This window comes from Miniopterus natalensis, chromosome 4 (assembly GCF_054644295.1).
Source record: "Miniopterus natalensis isolate mMinNat1 chromosome 4, mMinNat1.hap1, whole genome shotgun sequence".
NCBI lineage: Eukaryota > Metazoa > Chordata > Mammalia > Chiroptera > Miniopteridae > Miniopterus > Miniopterus natalensis.
In genome coordinates, this window is record NC_142084.1 from 54,182,647 (window position 1) to 54,200,070 (window position 17,424).

A 17,424-nucleotide genomic window follows, 5' to 3' on the forward strand; every position below is an offset into this window, starting at 1 on the left:
CCTTCCTTCTTCAAAATCTTGGCATTGGCTTATCAGTTACTTGAGCTTTTGGGATACAGATCAGAGAGTGGGGGAGGTGAGGGAAAACAAGAAATAGGCAGGGCTGGCCAAAGATACGATGAGAACTCTGAAAAGATGTATGGGAATATCGACAGTTACAGGAGAGTGGGTGGCAAACTGAATATTGCTATAGATTATACCTTCCCTTCATGGTATTTGAAAAATACAAGTAAAAAAAAATCTGACTTACTTTGAAGTAATCTTTTTAACGTTTTAGTGTGAAATATTAAATGTGAAAAATACAGGGATATTCTGTGCATCTTTTATACAGCCTCTCCCAATTTTATCATCTGCCATAACTATAGTACACTATCAAAACCAGGAAACTGGCCCCAGTACAAACCATAGAGCTTGATTTCAGCAGTTATACATGCACACATTTGTGTATCTGTATCAATGCAATTTTACCACACATATAACTTTGTGTAAATACCACCATAATCAAGGTACTTAACTGTACCATTACAGTAACACTTCACAGCCATATTCACTACTCCTATTCCTAACACCCATCAACTATTAATCTGCTCTTCATCTCAATAATTATATTTCACACATTTTATATATATGGAATCATGCAGTATGTATCCTTTTGAGATTGACTATTTTTACTCAGTATTATTTCCTTGCAGTCCACTGTTGAGCATATGTCACAGAGAAAGGGAAATTTATATTCATTTAGAGACTTGTATTTGAGTGTTTTTGGCAACTTTACTCTTAATGGCCAAAAACTTAAAACTACCCAGATGTACTAAAGTAGATGAATGAATGAACAAATTATGCTGTATTTGTACCATGGTATCATATTTAGCAGTAAAATGGAACAAACCATTGAAGTCTTTCTTGTTTGAGTTTCCCTAAGTTACGTATTTTTTAGATTTCAGTTATCCAAACATGGAAAATTTTGAATTTCTACACAAGCTTATGAAATAACTTTAAAATCCATGGTTTCTTTACATTACAATTATACCTAAAAATCACTTAAGATCCAAATGCTTATTCATAGGTCAGGGACTTTGATTTCATTTGCCATAGAAACAATGTTATGATTTATTAGGATTTCCCAAAGCAGTTAATAAAATGTACTGATCAAATAATTTACAGCAGTTTTCCAATTCCAGAGGATTAATCTTTAAGATTCAGAACTTAATCTTAACTGTTCAGGTTTATTTCTAATGTGATTTTTAAAAGTATTAGAAAACACACATTAGGTTTAAGACATACCTGTCACAACCTCTTTAAGACTGGTTCTCTTCATCAGCAAAATAGAGATTTTGTGAGTGGTTTTAAGGATAAACCACAATGTAAATGTATAAACATTTTCAAACTGTATAAATACATGTGAGTAATAATATGTATCAATGGAAAAATATTATGTGCTGCCTTAAATTACTGTTGACATGTTTTTCTTGAAGAATTGGGGTTATTATTTTAAATATTCATCACTGTAGTGTATTATAGGTACAGTTCTACAAAGATCTCAGCAGTTACAATGCTGAATTAAGAAGCAAAGTTGTCACAGCCCCAAAATTTGCAATAATTAGTTTAAAATTAGTCCCCACATATTACTACACCCAATGTAACACCACTTTCTAGTCACATTCATCACATCAAGGTCTCCGTTGGTCAATCTCTCCCCGATTGTTGGGTGTGGTAGATATAATCTAATACAAACTGACAAGTGAAGTTGCTAATCTTGTCAAAGATGAAGGATTTCATGAAGATGATGACAGTGATATTGAAAAATTGCTCAGATTACATGCAAAATCACCTACAAATATGACAGAACTAGATAAGTGAATAAAAGAAAACTATAATGAATTATTACATTAGTCTTTGAAAATATTTTGTGTATTAAAAAATTAAGAAAAGATCTTTGGAAAACTGACAAAGTCTCGGCCATTTAAAAAAATGGTTCTCTTCTACAATTAGTTATAAGAGTAAAACATAAAAACAAAGAAATGAAGGTTATAGCATCTTTCATCAATATGAATATTTTTTTACATTTTTAACAACTCTGAAATGAGTGTATCTTATTATTAATTCAATGGCATCTCATAATCTGTTATAATCTTATGAACTATTTTGACCAGGCAGGAGTTACAACACAGGTATTACTGCCTGAATAATTTACGAATTTTGTTAGTTTTTTCTTTCTTGGTATCATACTGGAAAACCACAAAGTTTCAATTTTTAAAAATCACTTATGGGTTTCTTCACGAGGAAATATGAGCCCTAGCAGTTGTTGAAAACCTTCCACTGATTCTTGCTAATAGGAGCCAAAGTGCTAGCATTAAAACTTGCAAACTGGTGCTGATTCCTTGAGAAAAAAATCCCAGAAACAAAATAGGAATACTTTCGAAAGAAATGTTGAAATCTCAGTGCACTTGGTGGCATTAAAGATAGTATTACTCGAGAAAATATGAACATCAATGACCCTAATTTAAAAAAGAAATGATTGAACAGTCAAATTATGAATGTAAAGTAGATTTAGAAATAAATACCTTTATCAATTTATTTCATTCATATTTTCCTTTTTGTGGATACACAAGAATGATATAATAAAAAATAAATCTAAAAGAATTATTTCAACAAATATAAAATAAAAAACTTAAGTGATAAAAAGCACTGTATCAAGTTAAACTGGCAACATCTTTCCTCTTTTAGTCACATGTAAAACAACAATATGTCTTATAGTAAGACCTTGAATTTGATAAAAATTCATATAGTATTCATTATACAATCCTACCAGAAAAATTATAATCCTCCCTAAATTAATTACTTTCAGAACACAGACTTGCAAATATAACCAAAATTCTAATAAATATAAGACAAAGTATTTTTACATTGCATTTTTCAAGGTAAATACCTAATTAAATCTTTTTTTCACTCCTTACTACAAAATATGAATCTCTATTTTAGCTGGATTTACTTTAAATGGTCTTTTTCCAGTATCAACAATGCTGAGCTAAGGAGGGTCTCTTAATACAGGGTTGAGTGAATTAGGTATATCACTCTGAGTAACTGTTCCCACAGATTTCTGAGTATGTTTTCAAAGTAGACTCTGAGGTACTCCATGAGTTGTCTACCATACTCCTCTCACCCTCCCCTCCCTAAGCCTAACTAATTAATTAGTGCTGGTAAACTCTTGGAAGGGGTCATGCTGTACTGTTTTATCCTCAGCACCCAATAATGGCTTGCATAATACAGATGTGTTATTTATTTATTTATTTATTTATTTATTTATTTATTGTTAATCCTCACCCAAGGATATTTTCTCCATTGATTTTTTTAGAGGGAGTAGAAGAAGGTGGGGGGAAGAGAGAGAGAGAGAGAGAGGGAGAGACATCGATGTGAGAGAGACACATCAATTGGTTGCCTCCCTCACATACCCCATCAGGGGCGGGGCTTGAGCCTTCAACCGAGGTATGTGCCCTTGACCAGGAATCGAACCCGCGACCCTTTGGTGCAGGCCGACACTCTAACCACTGAGCCACACTGGCCAGGGTTAGATGTGTAACATTCTTGTTGCATAGACGCAACTGTTTACATGCTGGGTATATTAATAGTAATTATTCTATTCCAATTCTACAGTTAATCATCATCTCATCTGCAGCAGAAAACTAATTCATTGGTACTAAAAACATGTTTCCTTTCCCCCTTGAATCTCTCCCATATCGTCTGCAGCAGTGTCCAAGCCAACAAGGCAACCGAAAGGTACCATGATCTCTCCAAGAAGATAAGGAAGATAGGATTCAGGTAACACTAGAAATAGCACTTTCAGGGAACTGCAAATAGTCTGGTATTGCTAAAGTTTATTAGATAAAGGAGGTAACAGAGAGAGGAAAACCAAGAGAAGTGAGAAAGCCAAAGGATTTGTGCTAAACTGAAGAGGTTTTAACTTACCCTCCAAGCAACAAAGAGCCACTAAATAACTTTAAGCAGATGAGAATGTGTTCAATTTTGCTTTAGAAAGATCAATTTGGCAGCTCAAGTAAATCAAGATTAGAAGAGATGAAAAAACTAGCAAGAGATAATGATCTCAGCTATGGCAGAAACAAAAGTAGAAAGGAGGAGATGGATATAAGATATTCAGAAAGTAGCAAACAGGGATTGGGCCACTGACTGGATATGAGTTGGGTGGGACAGTGACAGAGAGAAGATACTAAAAGATGTCTCGAATTCTCAGTAACTCAAACCAGAAACCTCACAGTCAAGCTATCTTTGATGGTGATTCTCTATAGTGATACTGGTAACACAGGAAGAAAGGCAGTGGGTTTGAAGATAATGACAGGAATTTAGTTTTGGAAATAATAAGAATGAGGTACCAGGTCAGATGGTTCAGTAAGATGAAATAAGCACACGCCACCCTTCCTTCCCATTGAATGCAACTACAAAATCTAAAGAACATTTGGGACTCTATAAAGAAAAAGCAGCAGGAAAATTAGAGAACACCAGAACTCATACTAGCACATAGTGAGTGTACCACTTTTTTAAAACCACAGTATCTTCTGGCCTAAACCTGATTTGGCAGAAATCCTGAAACTGAGCACTCTGGTAATGACAAGAGATAAGAGAAACCTTCTAATTCTGGCTTAAGGAGTAGGAAGGGACTCTCGGGGAGAAGACTCTCCCTGAGAAGATAGAAAAGCTTTTTTTTTTCTTTCTTTCTTTCATTTATTCCTGTCTCTGGTGTCCCAGCCCCCAGGTAAGCTTACTGCTGTGGTGAGAGCTGAGATAGCAACAGGAGCTTCCAGAAACTAAAACTCAGGGAATACAAGATTTATCTCCTGGGACACTGAAGCTCCAAGAAGGCAGAATCAAAACCTGTGCTCCCTCTTCCTTTTTTCTCTCCTCCCCTCCCTCTTTTCCTCCCTCCACTTGGTGCCAGAAGTTGTGAAATCCTACATATATGAGGCTTATACCTAAAAGACTGAAAAGTGAAGTCCTAGAGGATAGGAAAGCATCAAGTCTATGGCATCAGAAAAAAATACCCCGTAAGTTGTTTATAAAGTCCTGGACTCACCAATTACCTGTGTATGTGTGGATACAATCCTGTTCTGCACACCAAAGATTTTGAGCATGGAGCAAAGAAATAGACTTCTACCCAGATCTCATTCAGACCACACTGGGCAGTGCACACATGGAAAAGATCTGAACGACACTGTAAGGCTTTGAGAAAGGAAGTGTAAGCAGAACTACAGCACACAGAAGAAAGGTTAGGAACTTGCGGCTGAGACTGACAAGTCAATTGCCTGCTAAAACAAATGTAATCAACAATCTCCATAAAATTTAAACAAAACCCAGAGTTTAATAGTGTAATATTCCAAATGTCCAGGACACAATCCAAAATTAATCAGCATATGAAGAACCACAAAAATCTCAACCTCCTTGGGAATATACAATAACCATTATGATTAGATGACACAGATGGTGAATTATCTAAAAGAAACTATTATAAAAGTGCTTGAACAGCAATCATGAACAGTGGTGAAAAAAGGTTAAACTAGAAAGTATTAGCAAATAAAGAGAAGATATAAAAAGAAAAGAGATAGAAACACAAAATAAAAAATCAATTGTCAAAATAAAACACTCACTGAACAGACTAAATAAAGCATAATGAGGATAAAAGGGGAAAGAGTAATAAAACAGAATAACAGAAATGATCTACTGGATAACAGAGAGTAAAGAAATTTAAAAAAAAAAAAAGAGCTTTACAAACTTGTGGAACAAGAACAAAAGGTCCACCATTCATGTAATCAGAGAACCAGAGAAGAGAAAGAGCACAGTGCTGAAAAAATAGCTGAAGAAAAATGGCTTAAGGCAAAGACCTCCAAGTTCAAGAAACGTAACAAACCACCAATGGAAAAAACCTAAAGAAATTCAAGCCCAGACACAACTTAAGCACACTGCTGAAAACTAAAGACAAAAAAAAAAAATCTTGAAGCATCTAGAGAAAAATAAGACATTACCTATAAGAGAAAAATAATGTGAATAGTAGTCTCATAAAAAACTATGGAGGACAGAAAGTGGTAAAGCAACATTTTTTTTTAAAGATAAAAAAACCACGAACTGTCAACATAAAATACTACATCCAGCAAAAATATTGTTTAGAAATAAAGATGAAATAAAACTAAGATTTATAGCCAGTAGACCTGTTCTAAAATAAAAGGATTTCTTCAGAGGGAAGAAAGTGATATAAGAAGAAAACAGAAAATTAGGAATAAAGGAATACCAAGAGAAATAGTAAATATTTGTGTAAATATTACAAAGTATTCCTGTCCCCTTGAGTTCTTAAATATGTCTGAAGTTATAAGCAAAAATTATAACACTGCCTGATGGGGATTTAAACTGTATGTAAATGTAATATATAAGACAACTATAGCATAAAGGATATAAAGGAAAGAGAGTAAAGAGACCTATACAGTGGAAAGATTTCTACATTCTAATTGAAGTAAATTACTGTTTATTGTGAAAAGTAAAGTGTTTTTAATCCTGTTATCAACCACTAAAAAGACATATAAAAGAATGGTATAGCCAAAATCACAACAGATTAAAGCAACTTAAATAACAAAAAGTGTTCAAAATGTCTAAAGTCAGCAAGAAATTAGAAAGTGAAACAAAAACTGAGGGAACAGAAAACAAACAATAAAATGTTATACCTAAATCTAAACAAATCATTAATTATATTTAACGTCATTAAATGTAGTAACATGATATAACTACATTAAACACACCAGTTAAAAGGCAGGAATTGCCCTGGTTGATGTGGCTCAGTTTGTTGAGAGTCGTCCCATGCACCAAAAAGTTGCCAGTTTGATTACCAGTTGGGGCACATGCCCAGGTTATGGGCTCAATCCCCAGTACGGAGTGTGCAGGAGGCAGCCAATCGATGTTTTTCTCTCACATTGATGTTTTTCTTTCTCTCTCTCTCTGTGTCTCTCTCTCCCTCTCTAAAATCAATAAAAACATATAAAAAATTTTTAAAAGGCAGGAATTATTAGAAAGGAATAAAAAATCCACACAAACCTACATAGATTAACTACAAAAATTTACCTCAATCAATCATTATACGTAGATTAAAAGTAAAAAAGTTAGAGCTACACCTGACACGCAATAAGCACGCAAAAAATGATAATATATTAACAACTGTCAGTGCTATAACCATCAAATTGGATGAAATAGGAAAGATTATTTTTGAACAGAGGAAGTTGTAGTCTTTTCTGAGACCGGAGAAAACAAAGAAAGATTGTGTACCATAATGGATAAATTTATAAGTATGGAGGCAGAATATCTGAAGAAATGTGAGACTCTTAAGCTCAGTTTTCTCTGTAATGATTATCTTCATAAAGAGGGGTGAAGACAAAATCATTGAGGAAAATTCCCACTGTGGGCAATGGAAGAGGCTGTTGACCATGAGGTTATAAAAGGACTGTTGAGTAGGACTGACAGCTTGGCAGAAATCAGAAATCATAAAGTGATCTGACATTAATCGTCAGAGGTTTAATTTTCTCCAACAATATTTAGAAGCTTGAGTGTAAAAATAGTCAATAGCTAAGTCAGAAATAATGAGAGATATACCAACTCAGTAATAAGGGCTCCCCGGGGAGGACAGGCTAGTCAATTATACTTATTCATATAAGTGAGTGAATTTAATCTTCATTACTCCAACAAATTTAAAGGCATCTCTTTTGGAAACCACACAGATGTCCAACTGAGGTATAAATAAAAAAAATTGTGGCATAGCCATACAATAAAACATGACTCAAGAATTAAAAAAGAACAGACTACTGCCACATAAAATTCCAGAAAAGACAAAACTATAGTACAGGAAACAGATCAGTGTTTGCCTATGGCTGGTGATAGACTGATTGTAAAGGGGAACAAGGAAATCCTCCCCCCAATTTAATTACGATATAATTGACATATAACACTGCATTAGTTTAATGTGTACATCGTGATTTGGGGTATATCTACATATTGAGAAATTATTACCACAGTAAGTTTAGTTAATATCCATCATCTCATATAGTAACAATTTTTTTTTCTTGTGGTGAGATGAGGAAACTTTTAAGAGATAATGGAATAGTGCTATACAATGATTGTGGCAGTGGTTAAATGACTATATATTTTCTAGGCTGCAGCACAGGTCCCCAATCAGAGCTTAGCAGTTTCCCTGAGTTAAGGAAACAGCAATCAGAACTTGAGAAGTTGAAGATCACTAAAATTTGCAGGATGGAGTACCAAAGAACAGAGCTGCACAGAGACTACTGGAGATTTGTAGGCAGTTCCCTCTGAGTTCCTTCCTGAGTGACAATTAGAATAATGTCAACAATATCCCAGGCTCACTTAGGGCTGGGAATATTTCATTCTTCCAACACCAGAATGGAAAGACCTCCAAATCATAGGGCACTGAATACTCAAGAGTACTGCCTCAGCAATGGGCCAAATTAACTCTAGACTAAGGCTGTTCTGGACCTGCCTGGCAAAGCTTAGAAGGAAGCCTTGTAAGGCTCAAACAATTTCCATGTACCTTAACTGCATCCCAGGATAAAAGCCCAATATATTTTTAAGAAAAGATAAAATACACAATGCTTGGTATCCAATCACAGATTACCAGGTATAGACTCAGAAATGATAAAGAAAACAGGATTAGGACACAATATCATTAAAACAGCTATCATAATTATATTCCATATGTTCAAGAAGGTAGAGAAAAGCATAAGTATTATAAAGAGAGATATGAAAAGTATAAAAATTAACTAAATACACTTTAGGAGATAAAATATTCAATATCTGAAATAAAATATATACAATATCTGGATGGGATTCACAGCAGATTACACAAAGTGGAAGAAAAATTAATGCACTACAAGACATAGTAATAGAAGCTATTCAAAATGAAACAGAAAAAAGAGTAAAAACAATTGAATAGAAGATAGTCAGCTGTTGAGAGTATCACATGGTCTAATATATGGGTACTGAGCATCCCAGAAGGAAAAAGAGAGAGAACAGAAAGCATTTTTTTGAAGAAATAATAACTCAAATTTTCCTGAATATGATAAAAATTATAAACCCATAGATCCAAGAAGCTCAATGAACCCCAACAAAATAACCATGAAGAGTACACCAAGATACAGAATAATCAAGTCCCTTCCAGTGATAAAGAGAGAATGTTAAAAGCCATCAGAGAAAAACACATTACATCTAGAGAAAAAGATAAGAATGACAGCAGACTTCTTGTCGGAAACAGACATGCCAGATGAGAAGTAGAGAGACATCTTTAAAGTACTGAAAGAAGAAAAACTTTCAACCTGTAATACTATATCCAACAAAAATCTTTTTCAAAAAAGGCAGCAAAATACTTTTTTTGAGACACACAAATGCTGAGCAACTTCACCAGCAGACCACTACAACAAATTATCATTTAATAGTAAAGACAAAATAAGGACATTTCCCAACAAATCTTGGAAAGTTTCTCTCTAAAAGGATTACCAGAAGATATTCTCCAGCATGAAGAAAAGTAAATTGAGGGGAGACTAGCAGGATGTAAGGAACAATGCTGAGGAAAAAGTATCTGTAAATCTTGATAATTCTAGTAATTGTTTTAAAATATTTTAAATTAAAATCTGTAACTAAAATCTCAGATGCTATTAACATGAGAGGTACGGGGCAAGGAAAAATGCTGGAGGATTTCTTCTACTATCTATAGGAAGCATACAAATACAGATTAATTCCAGATATTAGAGAAATATAAACTACTGTTTGTTAAAAGGGAAACTGTTAAAAAATATAGCTCTCTTTCTATGACAGATTTCAAAGAAAAAATCTCCTAAATTAGAATAATTGCATAAACTCACAAAGATACCACTTAGGAATTTACAGTAAATATGTTTAATCGAAATATGTTACCATATAATTGACCTATTTCCTATGTGAGCATGATGCTTCATGGGTGTGGGCTGAAACAATCATCAGTGTGCACCTCTATCAGCCAAAACTTTTAATATATTTTTGTTTCTAATTTGCTTTTGAGTAAATGTGTAATTACACATATTTATCCAAATGTTTACTTCCCATTTTTCTTTACATTCTCTGCTACTTAAAAGTATTTAAAACCAGGAGGATATAGGGAAATAAAATGAGCAATAATGTAAGAACTAATTTATTAAATATAAATATCTGGGCTGCTATACCTACTTCAGCTTTTTTTTTTTTACTTCAACTGTTTTTACAGGAATGATACAGCCATGAATTTACTCCCAGTTAATCAAACCAACACCAGAATTTTACCCTTGGTATAAAAGATATATCAGAAGAGGGGTTAAACAAGTTAAGATATAGCACAACTTTACACTCGGCAAATGTTTAGAGGAAACATTTGTAAAAGATTACAGTTCTTTTCATTTATACCTACCTTATTCCAGACCTTCACTTTGAATACTAATATGTTCAAAAATCTCAAAGGAAAAAAATCATACCATATGTCCTTCAGCTCGAGCTTTATTCTGCCTTGCTTCCCATTTTCGCTGTAGGAACTCTTCTACTTGTTTAGCTCTTTCCACAGCTAGCTGTCCCCTTTGCCTGATTAACGTGGACAAACAGCAAAGTCAGAATTCTGAACATTAAATATTCCATAAAGTTAAAAATTGTTCTAAATATTCTTTGTTGCAGAATATGAAGAAAGGCCGATATGAAAATAAAACCTTCCTCTGTAATGAAGAAATACCTACGTATATATTAGTAACTACTATCTAAATCAAATTCTTTAATGTTGTAAATAGAAGTAAAATCTATACTACTATTCCAAATCTTTACAAGGTTACTCTTACATTTATTTAATCTATTCTATTTATAAACACATAAAATTATTTCAGACTGTACTTACTTATAGAAAAATCTCAATAGCTTCCAAGTAGTTAAGCTTATTTCAGAACTCTGTATAAAACATATCTAAGATCTTTCTTTAATCAGTATTGAAGTAAAATTAAAGCAGTATAGTAGCAATTTCAAAAATGAATAAAAAGTTTGTGTGAAATTTCAAAAATATAGTAAAAGCAATGCCTGAATTCCTTGAATATCTGCACTATGAAATAGTAAAATAGTTATGAAAAAAATTAATAACACAGTTACTTGCTTTAATCTTTTCCAATTATATTTCTGTATCTTTCTCTGACAATTACTAAAGGATGTAAACATGATGAGTTTAGACTACAAATAAAAATATCGATAACAAACATTTATTGAACATCTACTATATATTGTGCCTATTACCATGCTAAGTATAGGAGACACAAAAGTAAATACAACCCAGCCCCAGTAATCATAGAACTCCTAGCATAGTATCAACTCCAGTTAATTTTGGTGGTGAGGGACAAAGATGAAGAAGTTACTGCCTGGGCTCCTACTAGGATTTTGACTACTAAAGCACACAAACTTCCTACAGCCTTTTTTTAGAACCATAACTAAGTTATACTCTGAAAAACACATGCAATAATAATGCCTTTATTGTCTTACAGTAGGTTTAAACACTTCTGATTTTTATGCCCCCCAAAAACATTTCTTTTACATGTTTTGTTAACTACTAACTGAAACATAAAAATATTTTAGAAGTGAAATTAAGCTGTTAAACTTAAAATCTGTTCCACCACAAAGCTATGAATGAGCATGCTCTAAGGTTCATTTACCTTACATGGTGCTTAAAGGAGATCCTTGTGAAATTTCCACCCCTGGAATTTTCAAGGGTTAGATAATCTCTAAAGCTGGTTAAGAGCCTTTTATTATGACTCTCAGATGTGTCTAGGTAGTTGAATTTTAATCTAGTTCCACATTACCAAATTCAGAAACACACTCCACCCAAGTCATGGTAGCTTAAGTAGATTAATAATAATGAAGGAAAATTTTGTTTATGCCTCTATAGTGCACATGTGCTATCCTCTACCGGTCATATTATGCACTGTATAGGTCTGAGATTAATAAGGTACATCTGGTCTGGATGCAACATATGTCCTTCATATATCCAGGAAAGGCTGTATCCTCACCCTCTATAGCCCCATTTATATAAAGCTGGGCCTGAAAAGGGCAGACAAAATTTCAGAGGGTATGACATGCAGACATGTCTACTGAAACTATAGGTCTACTGTTAAGGCTCTTTTTGGGAGTCCTGGAAGCTTATACCACCATCTGTAACTAGATAAAATTTCTGATCTCTCTGTTGTGTGTCTTGCCTGAATCTACTTCCTTCTTTAACCTTTACAGAAGTAAAATGGGTTTGATTTTCCATCCTAAGATACTATGTCTAATGTCTATCAGTCTGAACCTCCAACTGACACAGAATTATTCTGCACAGAATTATTTTGCTAAAAACCTGGTCACATGCACTATAGCTTTGATTAATAGATTTTTTTACATCATTTAGATTTATATAATACTGCCTGCTCTGTTTATTTATGTGATTTGTAAGTTTTGCTTCACTGACTAGTCTTTTCCTAAACTGGCTTAAATAAGCAGGTTTATATAACTGTCTATTGTCAATCACAAACTTAAAACTTATAATGTTCTTTGCTTAACACTGTTTCTTTTTCCCTCTCATTTATTAAACACTTACTGAGTATCAACTATTTGTTAATTATGCTTGCCTTTAAAACTATAAAGACATGTAAAACAGAGTCCAGGGATGCAAGGTTGGTTCAACATGCTAAAATCAATCAGAGTAATATACACCTTATTAATAAAGAAAATATTCATTTAATTTATTCTATGACTCCTGATAATGTTTAAAAACCTATAAACTGTCTTTATTTCTGTCATGCATTTCTGCTTACTACTTCATATAGACCAAAAAAAAAAAAAGGAACCCATACTCATATTCTTATTCCTCTCTAAAGTAAAACTGTGCTAAACCATGGGTACAAACTATATATTTGTGCTAGGCTCATGGGGATAAAGAGGAAATAGTCAACTTAATTCTTAAGAGCTTTTCTTTTCATTAAACATTATTAAGAATTCATATGTGCATACTGTTTTAGACAAATTAAATATACTGTATCTTTTGCATTCCAAAATTATACCACTTTAAATCCATAAAACATTAACCTACATTAATAATAAAGGAATGAAAATATAAACCCTATATAAGCCACAAATACATAGTAAGAAATTTGGGAAGTAAAATACAGAGACACTAAATGGGCTAAAAAATTATTCTAAAATAAACGCCTTTTATCATCAGGACATGAGAGAAAAAAGGGAATAAGTTATATACTCTCCGTTTCTTATTACAAATGCATGAATAAGGGCAAGATCTGGGTAGGGTAATTAGTATCCATGGCTCAAATCCTTTACTGATACGGAAAATTTTAAATTTTTGAAGGATGACTACAAATAAATTGTTTTATGAGGGTGAAAACAACATAAAAATAGACAGAGATCTAGGTAGCAGAAATAACGTGGGAATTGAAAAATGAGTCAATATGGTTTATAGAAGAATTGGGTAGTATAGGGTTAATGAGATGTAAAAAGGATACAGAGAGATGACTCTATGCTTCCTCCTGTTTAAGTGGCGTAATGTCTCTCTGTTTGAGTGGAACTGTTGTTAGCTTTACTCAAATTAAATGAAGCATTAAAGAGGAGAAGACTTGGAAAAGTAAAAGCACTGTAAAACACAAGTGTTAAGAGGTACTCAATACATTAGTTCTATCTTACATGGCTGAGATTCCAATATTAAAATATTAATTGAATGTAAGTTCATCAGATGTAACAAACGTACCACACTAGTGGGGATGGTGATAATGCGGAAGGTTAAATGCAGACAGGGACAATATATGGGAAACCCCTGTACCCTCTCAGTCAAGTTTGCTGTGAATCTAAAACTGTTCTTAAAAAAAGTAAAGTCTTTTAAAAAAGAAAGCTAATTGAAGAGGTATGTCTGGACATGGATATAAGCAAAGTTGAATTGGCCAAAGTTACTGATAAAGAAAGAGGAGAAATAATACAATAAATAAGAAATAAGCATATACGGGTAACCCAAAATATGAGAAAAAGAGAATCTGAAAGTCTCAGATGACTAGACGTTTTTGCTGATTCAGTTATAATCAGGAAGAAGAACTGACCAGGAATGACAATGACATACAAATTACAGTCGTCCTTTGGTTTCCATGGGAGATGGGTTCCAGGCCCCTCTCCCCCCCTTCCCTACAGATACTGAAATCCCCGGATGCTGAAGTCCCTTATATCAAATGGCATGGAACAATGCACATAGTCAGCCCTCCTCACTTGTGAATTCCCAATCACAGGCTGAAAATACTGTTTTTGATTGAAGGTTGGTTGAATGCACAGATGCAAAGCCTGGGGATACAGAGGGCCAATTGTAAATTTATTGAAAAAATTCCATGTTTAAGTGAACCTGCACAGTTCAAACCCATGTTGTTCAAGGATCGACTATATATGAAAGTTCGTATAGCACTTGGTATCATGTTTAATTTTTAAAGCAACCAAAATTTTAAAACTTTATAACCAACTAAGTCAATAGCTTTTCAGCCTGTTTTTCAAGAAGCAAAGAAATCTTTGATAACAGTGTTTTAGGAGTTGAACTCTCCAGCTAGATGAACTTAGTTTAAATGCCAGCTCTAACACTTACTAGCTGCCTAACCATGCACAAGTCCTAATTTCTCCACCTTGATTTTAAAAATAATATCTAATTCAAAGGGTTGCTGCAATGAGTGAATATAACTTGGTATATAATAAGTGTTCCATAAATAACATCTAGCATCAATTTTTTCCAACAGAAAAAAATGGGTACTATATGTGTGAGTATAGCTAAGTCCACCAAAGTTGACACAGATAAAATGATAAATGATCTCACAACCAAAAATGATGTAAAAACTGAAAAATTAAAATATTGAAACCATATCTGAGGCTCAAAAAAAGACTGGATGGAAGGTGTGGTATAGTAGAAGAGGTAACTGAGATTCACAGCCATTTAAGAATATTTAAAAGTCAAGTATAAATACAGGGGTGGACAAAAGTAGGTTTACAGTTGTTCATATGAAAAAGACATGCAGGTTATGATTATTACATTAGCTTTATTTACTGTTTTGTGTACTCACAACTGTAAACCTACTTTTGCCCACCCCTGTATATGCAGACATTTCAAGGTTATAGGAGTTGATGCAAATGGCCCAATGCAGTCCTTTATTTACCATGTTAACTGTGAAGAATCAAGAAACATTCTGGAAGATGAAAAGCGTAAAGAAGCACAACATAGTTTTTTCTATTTTTCTTTATACTAAATGTATACTTATTTTGGGAAGATTTGACTAAAATAAAACAAAATAAAGCCAAACAAATTATATACTAGAAAGATCAATAACACCAGGGGACAAAACCCACATATAAGATTTACTTTGCCATCTCATTAAAAGTATACATTTATGGCCCAGCCAGGCGTGGCTCAGCGGCTGAGCGTCGACCTAGGATCCAGGCAATCGGGGTTCGATTCCCGCTCAGGGCACATCCCGGGGTTGCAGGCTCGATCAATGACTCTCTCATCATTGATGTTTCTATCTCTCTCTCTCCCTCTCCTTTCCTCTCTCTGAAATCAATAAAGATATATTTAAAAATAAATAAATAAATAAATAAATAAATAAATAAATAAATAAATAAAAGTATACATTTATCTGTGAGTCTTTATAGCCTTCCTTTCTCAAAAATGGAGAATCTACAACTAGCTTAACACTTCAGGCTACTGTATATAATTCATAATGTTAATTTATATTCACCTCAATTATTTACCTCTGCTCAAGCACCTTTTAATCATCTTTTCTAATTGGGGCGAAATCATAAAGGTTCTTATTATACTCAAAAGTATTCTCCTTAAAATGACAAGGAAAAGGTAACATACCTAAATTTTCACAAAATGATATTCTGAAAATCCAAATGTTTTATACAAGAAACTAGAATGTCTAAGAAAACATGTATGAATACTTAAGAAAAAAAGGAACCATGCAAATTAAGACTATTGACTGATATTATATAAAATTCAATGGAGCCCAGCCGGCGTGGCTCAGCGGTTGAGCGTTGACCTAGGATCCAGGCGATCGGGGTTCGATTCCTGGTCAGGGCACATGCCCAGGTTGCGGGCTGCAGCTGATCAATGACTCTCTCATCATTGATGTTTCTATCTCTCTCTCTCCCTCTCCCTTCCTCTCTCTGAAATCAATAAAGATATATTTAAAAATAAATAAATAAATAAAATAAAATTAATTCAATGGAAGAAAAGATCTGATCAACGGGATCACAGCCATAAATGAGAGATGAATGTAAAGAGAAAATAAGCCAAAACAACAAAGAGAAAAGTGGAGTTCTAAGTGATGAGGGAAAGGAAGATAAAAAAAGCTTGCTTTGTAGTTCTGCATAAAGTGTTATTCCATTTAAATATATTCTGATTTATTTAAAGCAAGTAGATGAAGTTATTACAACCATATGTTAGTTCAAAGTTATCACATATTCCTTTAAATAGAACATTCAGCCTATAATGTACAAATAAGCTATGAAAATTAGGCTGAATTGACGAGCTACATGTTGTCCTAATCAAAGGCCAAATTTGCACCTGAGAAAATTACTGTGCCCAGAAGGCAAAAAACAGTCAATGAAATCAATGGAGAAAACATTCACAAAGTGTAGATACTAAGCTAGACATGACATAAGACAAAATTACACATAAGGATGAACTTATGGATCATCACAGTCCAACCTGTTTTCATTGGCATATTTAGACATGCCTTCGATCTCTTGAAAGTTTGTCTATTAGTATCAGCATTAGAGAAATAGTGATGCACTGCAACCCCACTGGGAAATCTGGGATGTACTCCAGGTGATACTCCTCTATAGATAAATATGCACAATGACTTTTCCTACTTTCTCTGAAGCAAAGCACAAGTAACTTCTACAGAACATAGCCTACCTTTCTGGAAGCCTTCGGCCTTGTATTTCTCCTTTCCATTTAGCTTCATTACCTTCTCTTTGTTGCTGCATTTGATCAAAAATAGCATGATAATGTTCATATTGTCCTCGAGAAGAAAAAGATGATGGAGTCACAGCCCCTCCACTGCCAAAAAAGGTAGCCTAAGGATTAAAAAAAAGAGCTCTCACATGTTTATCTCATAATGCCTAAACTCCCGTACTATCCTCAAAAGAAAAAAATTTCAACGCTTGACTTTTAAAAAGCAATTATCTAATTTGAAAATATTCATAAACATACAGACAAAAGGAAAATGTCTTCCTACTATATTATAACCATTAACAATCAAAAAATAATATACTTTGTTACTAACAATAAAGCATAATTTAATGTAACAATCAAAA

At 33.6% G+C, this 17,424-nt stretch overlaps 1 protein-coding gene across 1 annotated transcript in view; it reads right to left on the bottom strand.

Moving 5' to 3' along the window:
• NEK1 (NIMA related kinase 1) overlaps positions 1 to 17,424 on the bottom strand; it is a 93,252-nt gene that overhangs the window by 35,485 nt on the left and 40,343 nt on the right. Inside the window, 4 exon segments of the mRNA XM_087816547.1 lie at positions 10,542 to 10,644; positions 16,814 to 16,838; positions 16,841 to 16,944; positions 17,024 to 17,184. Coding sequence (XP_087672673.1) covers positions 10,542 to 10,644; positions 16,814 to 16,838; positions 16,841 to 16,944; positions 17,024 to 17,184 — 393 coding nt within the window.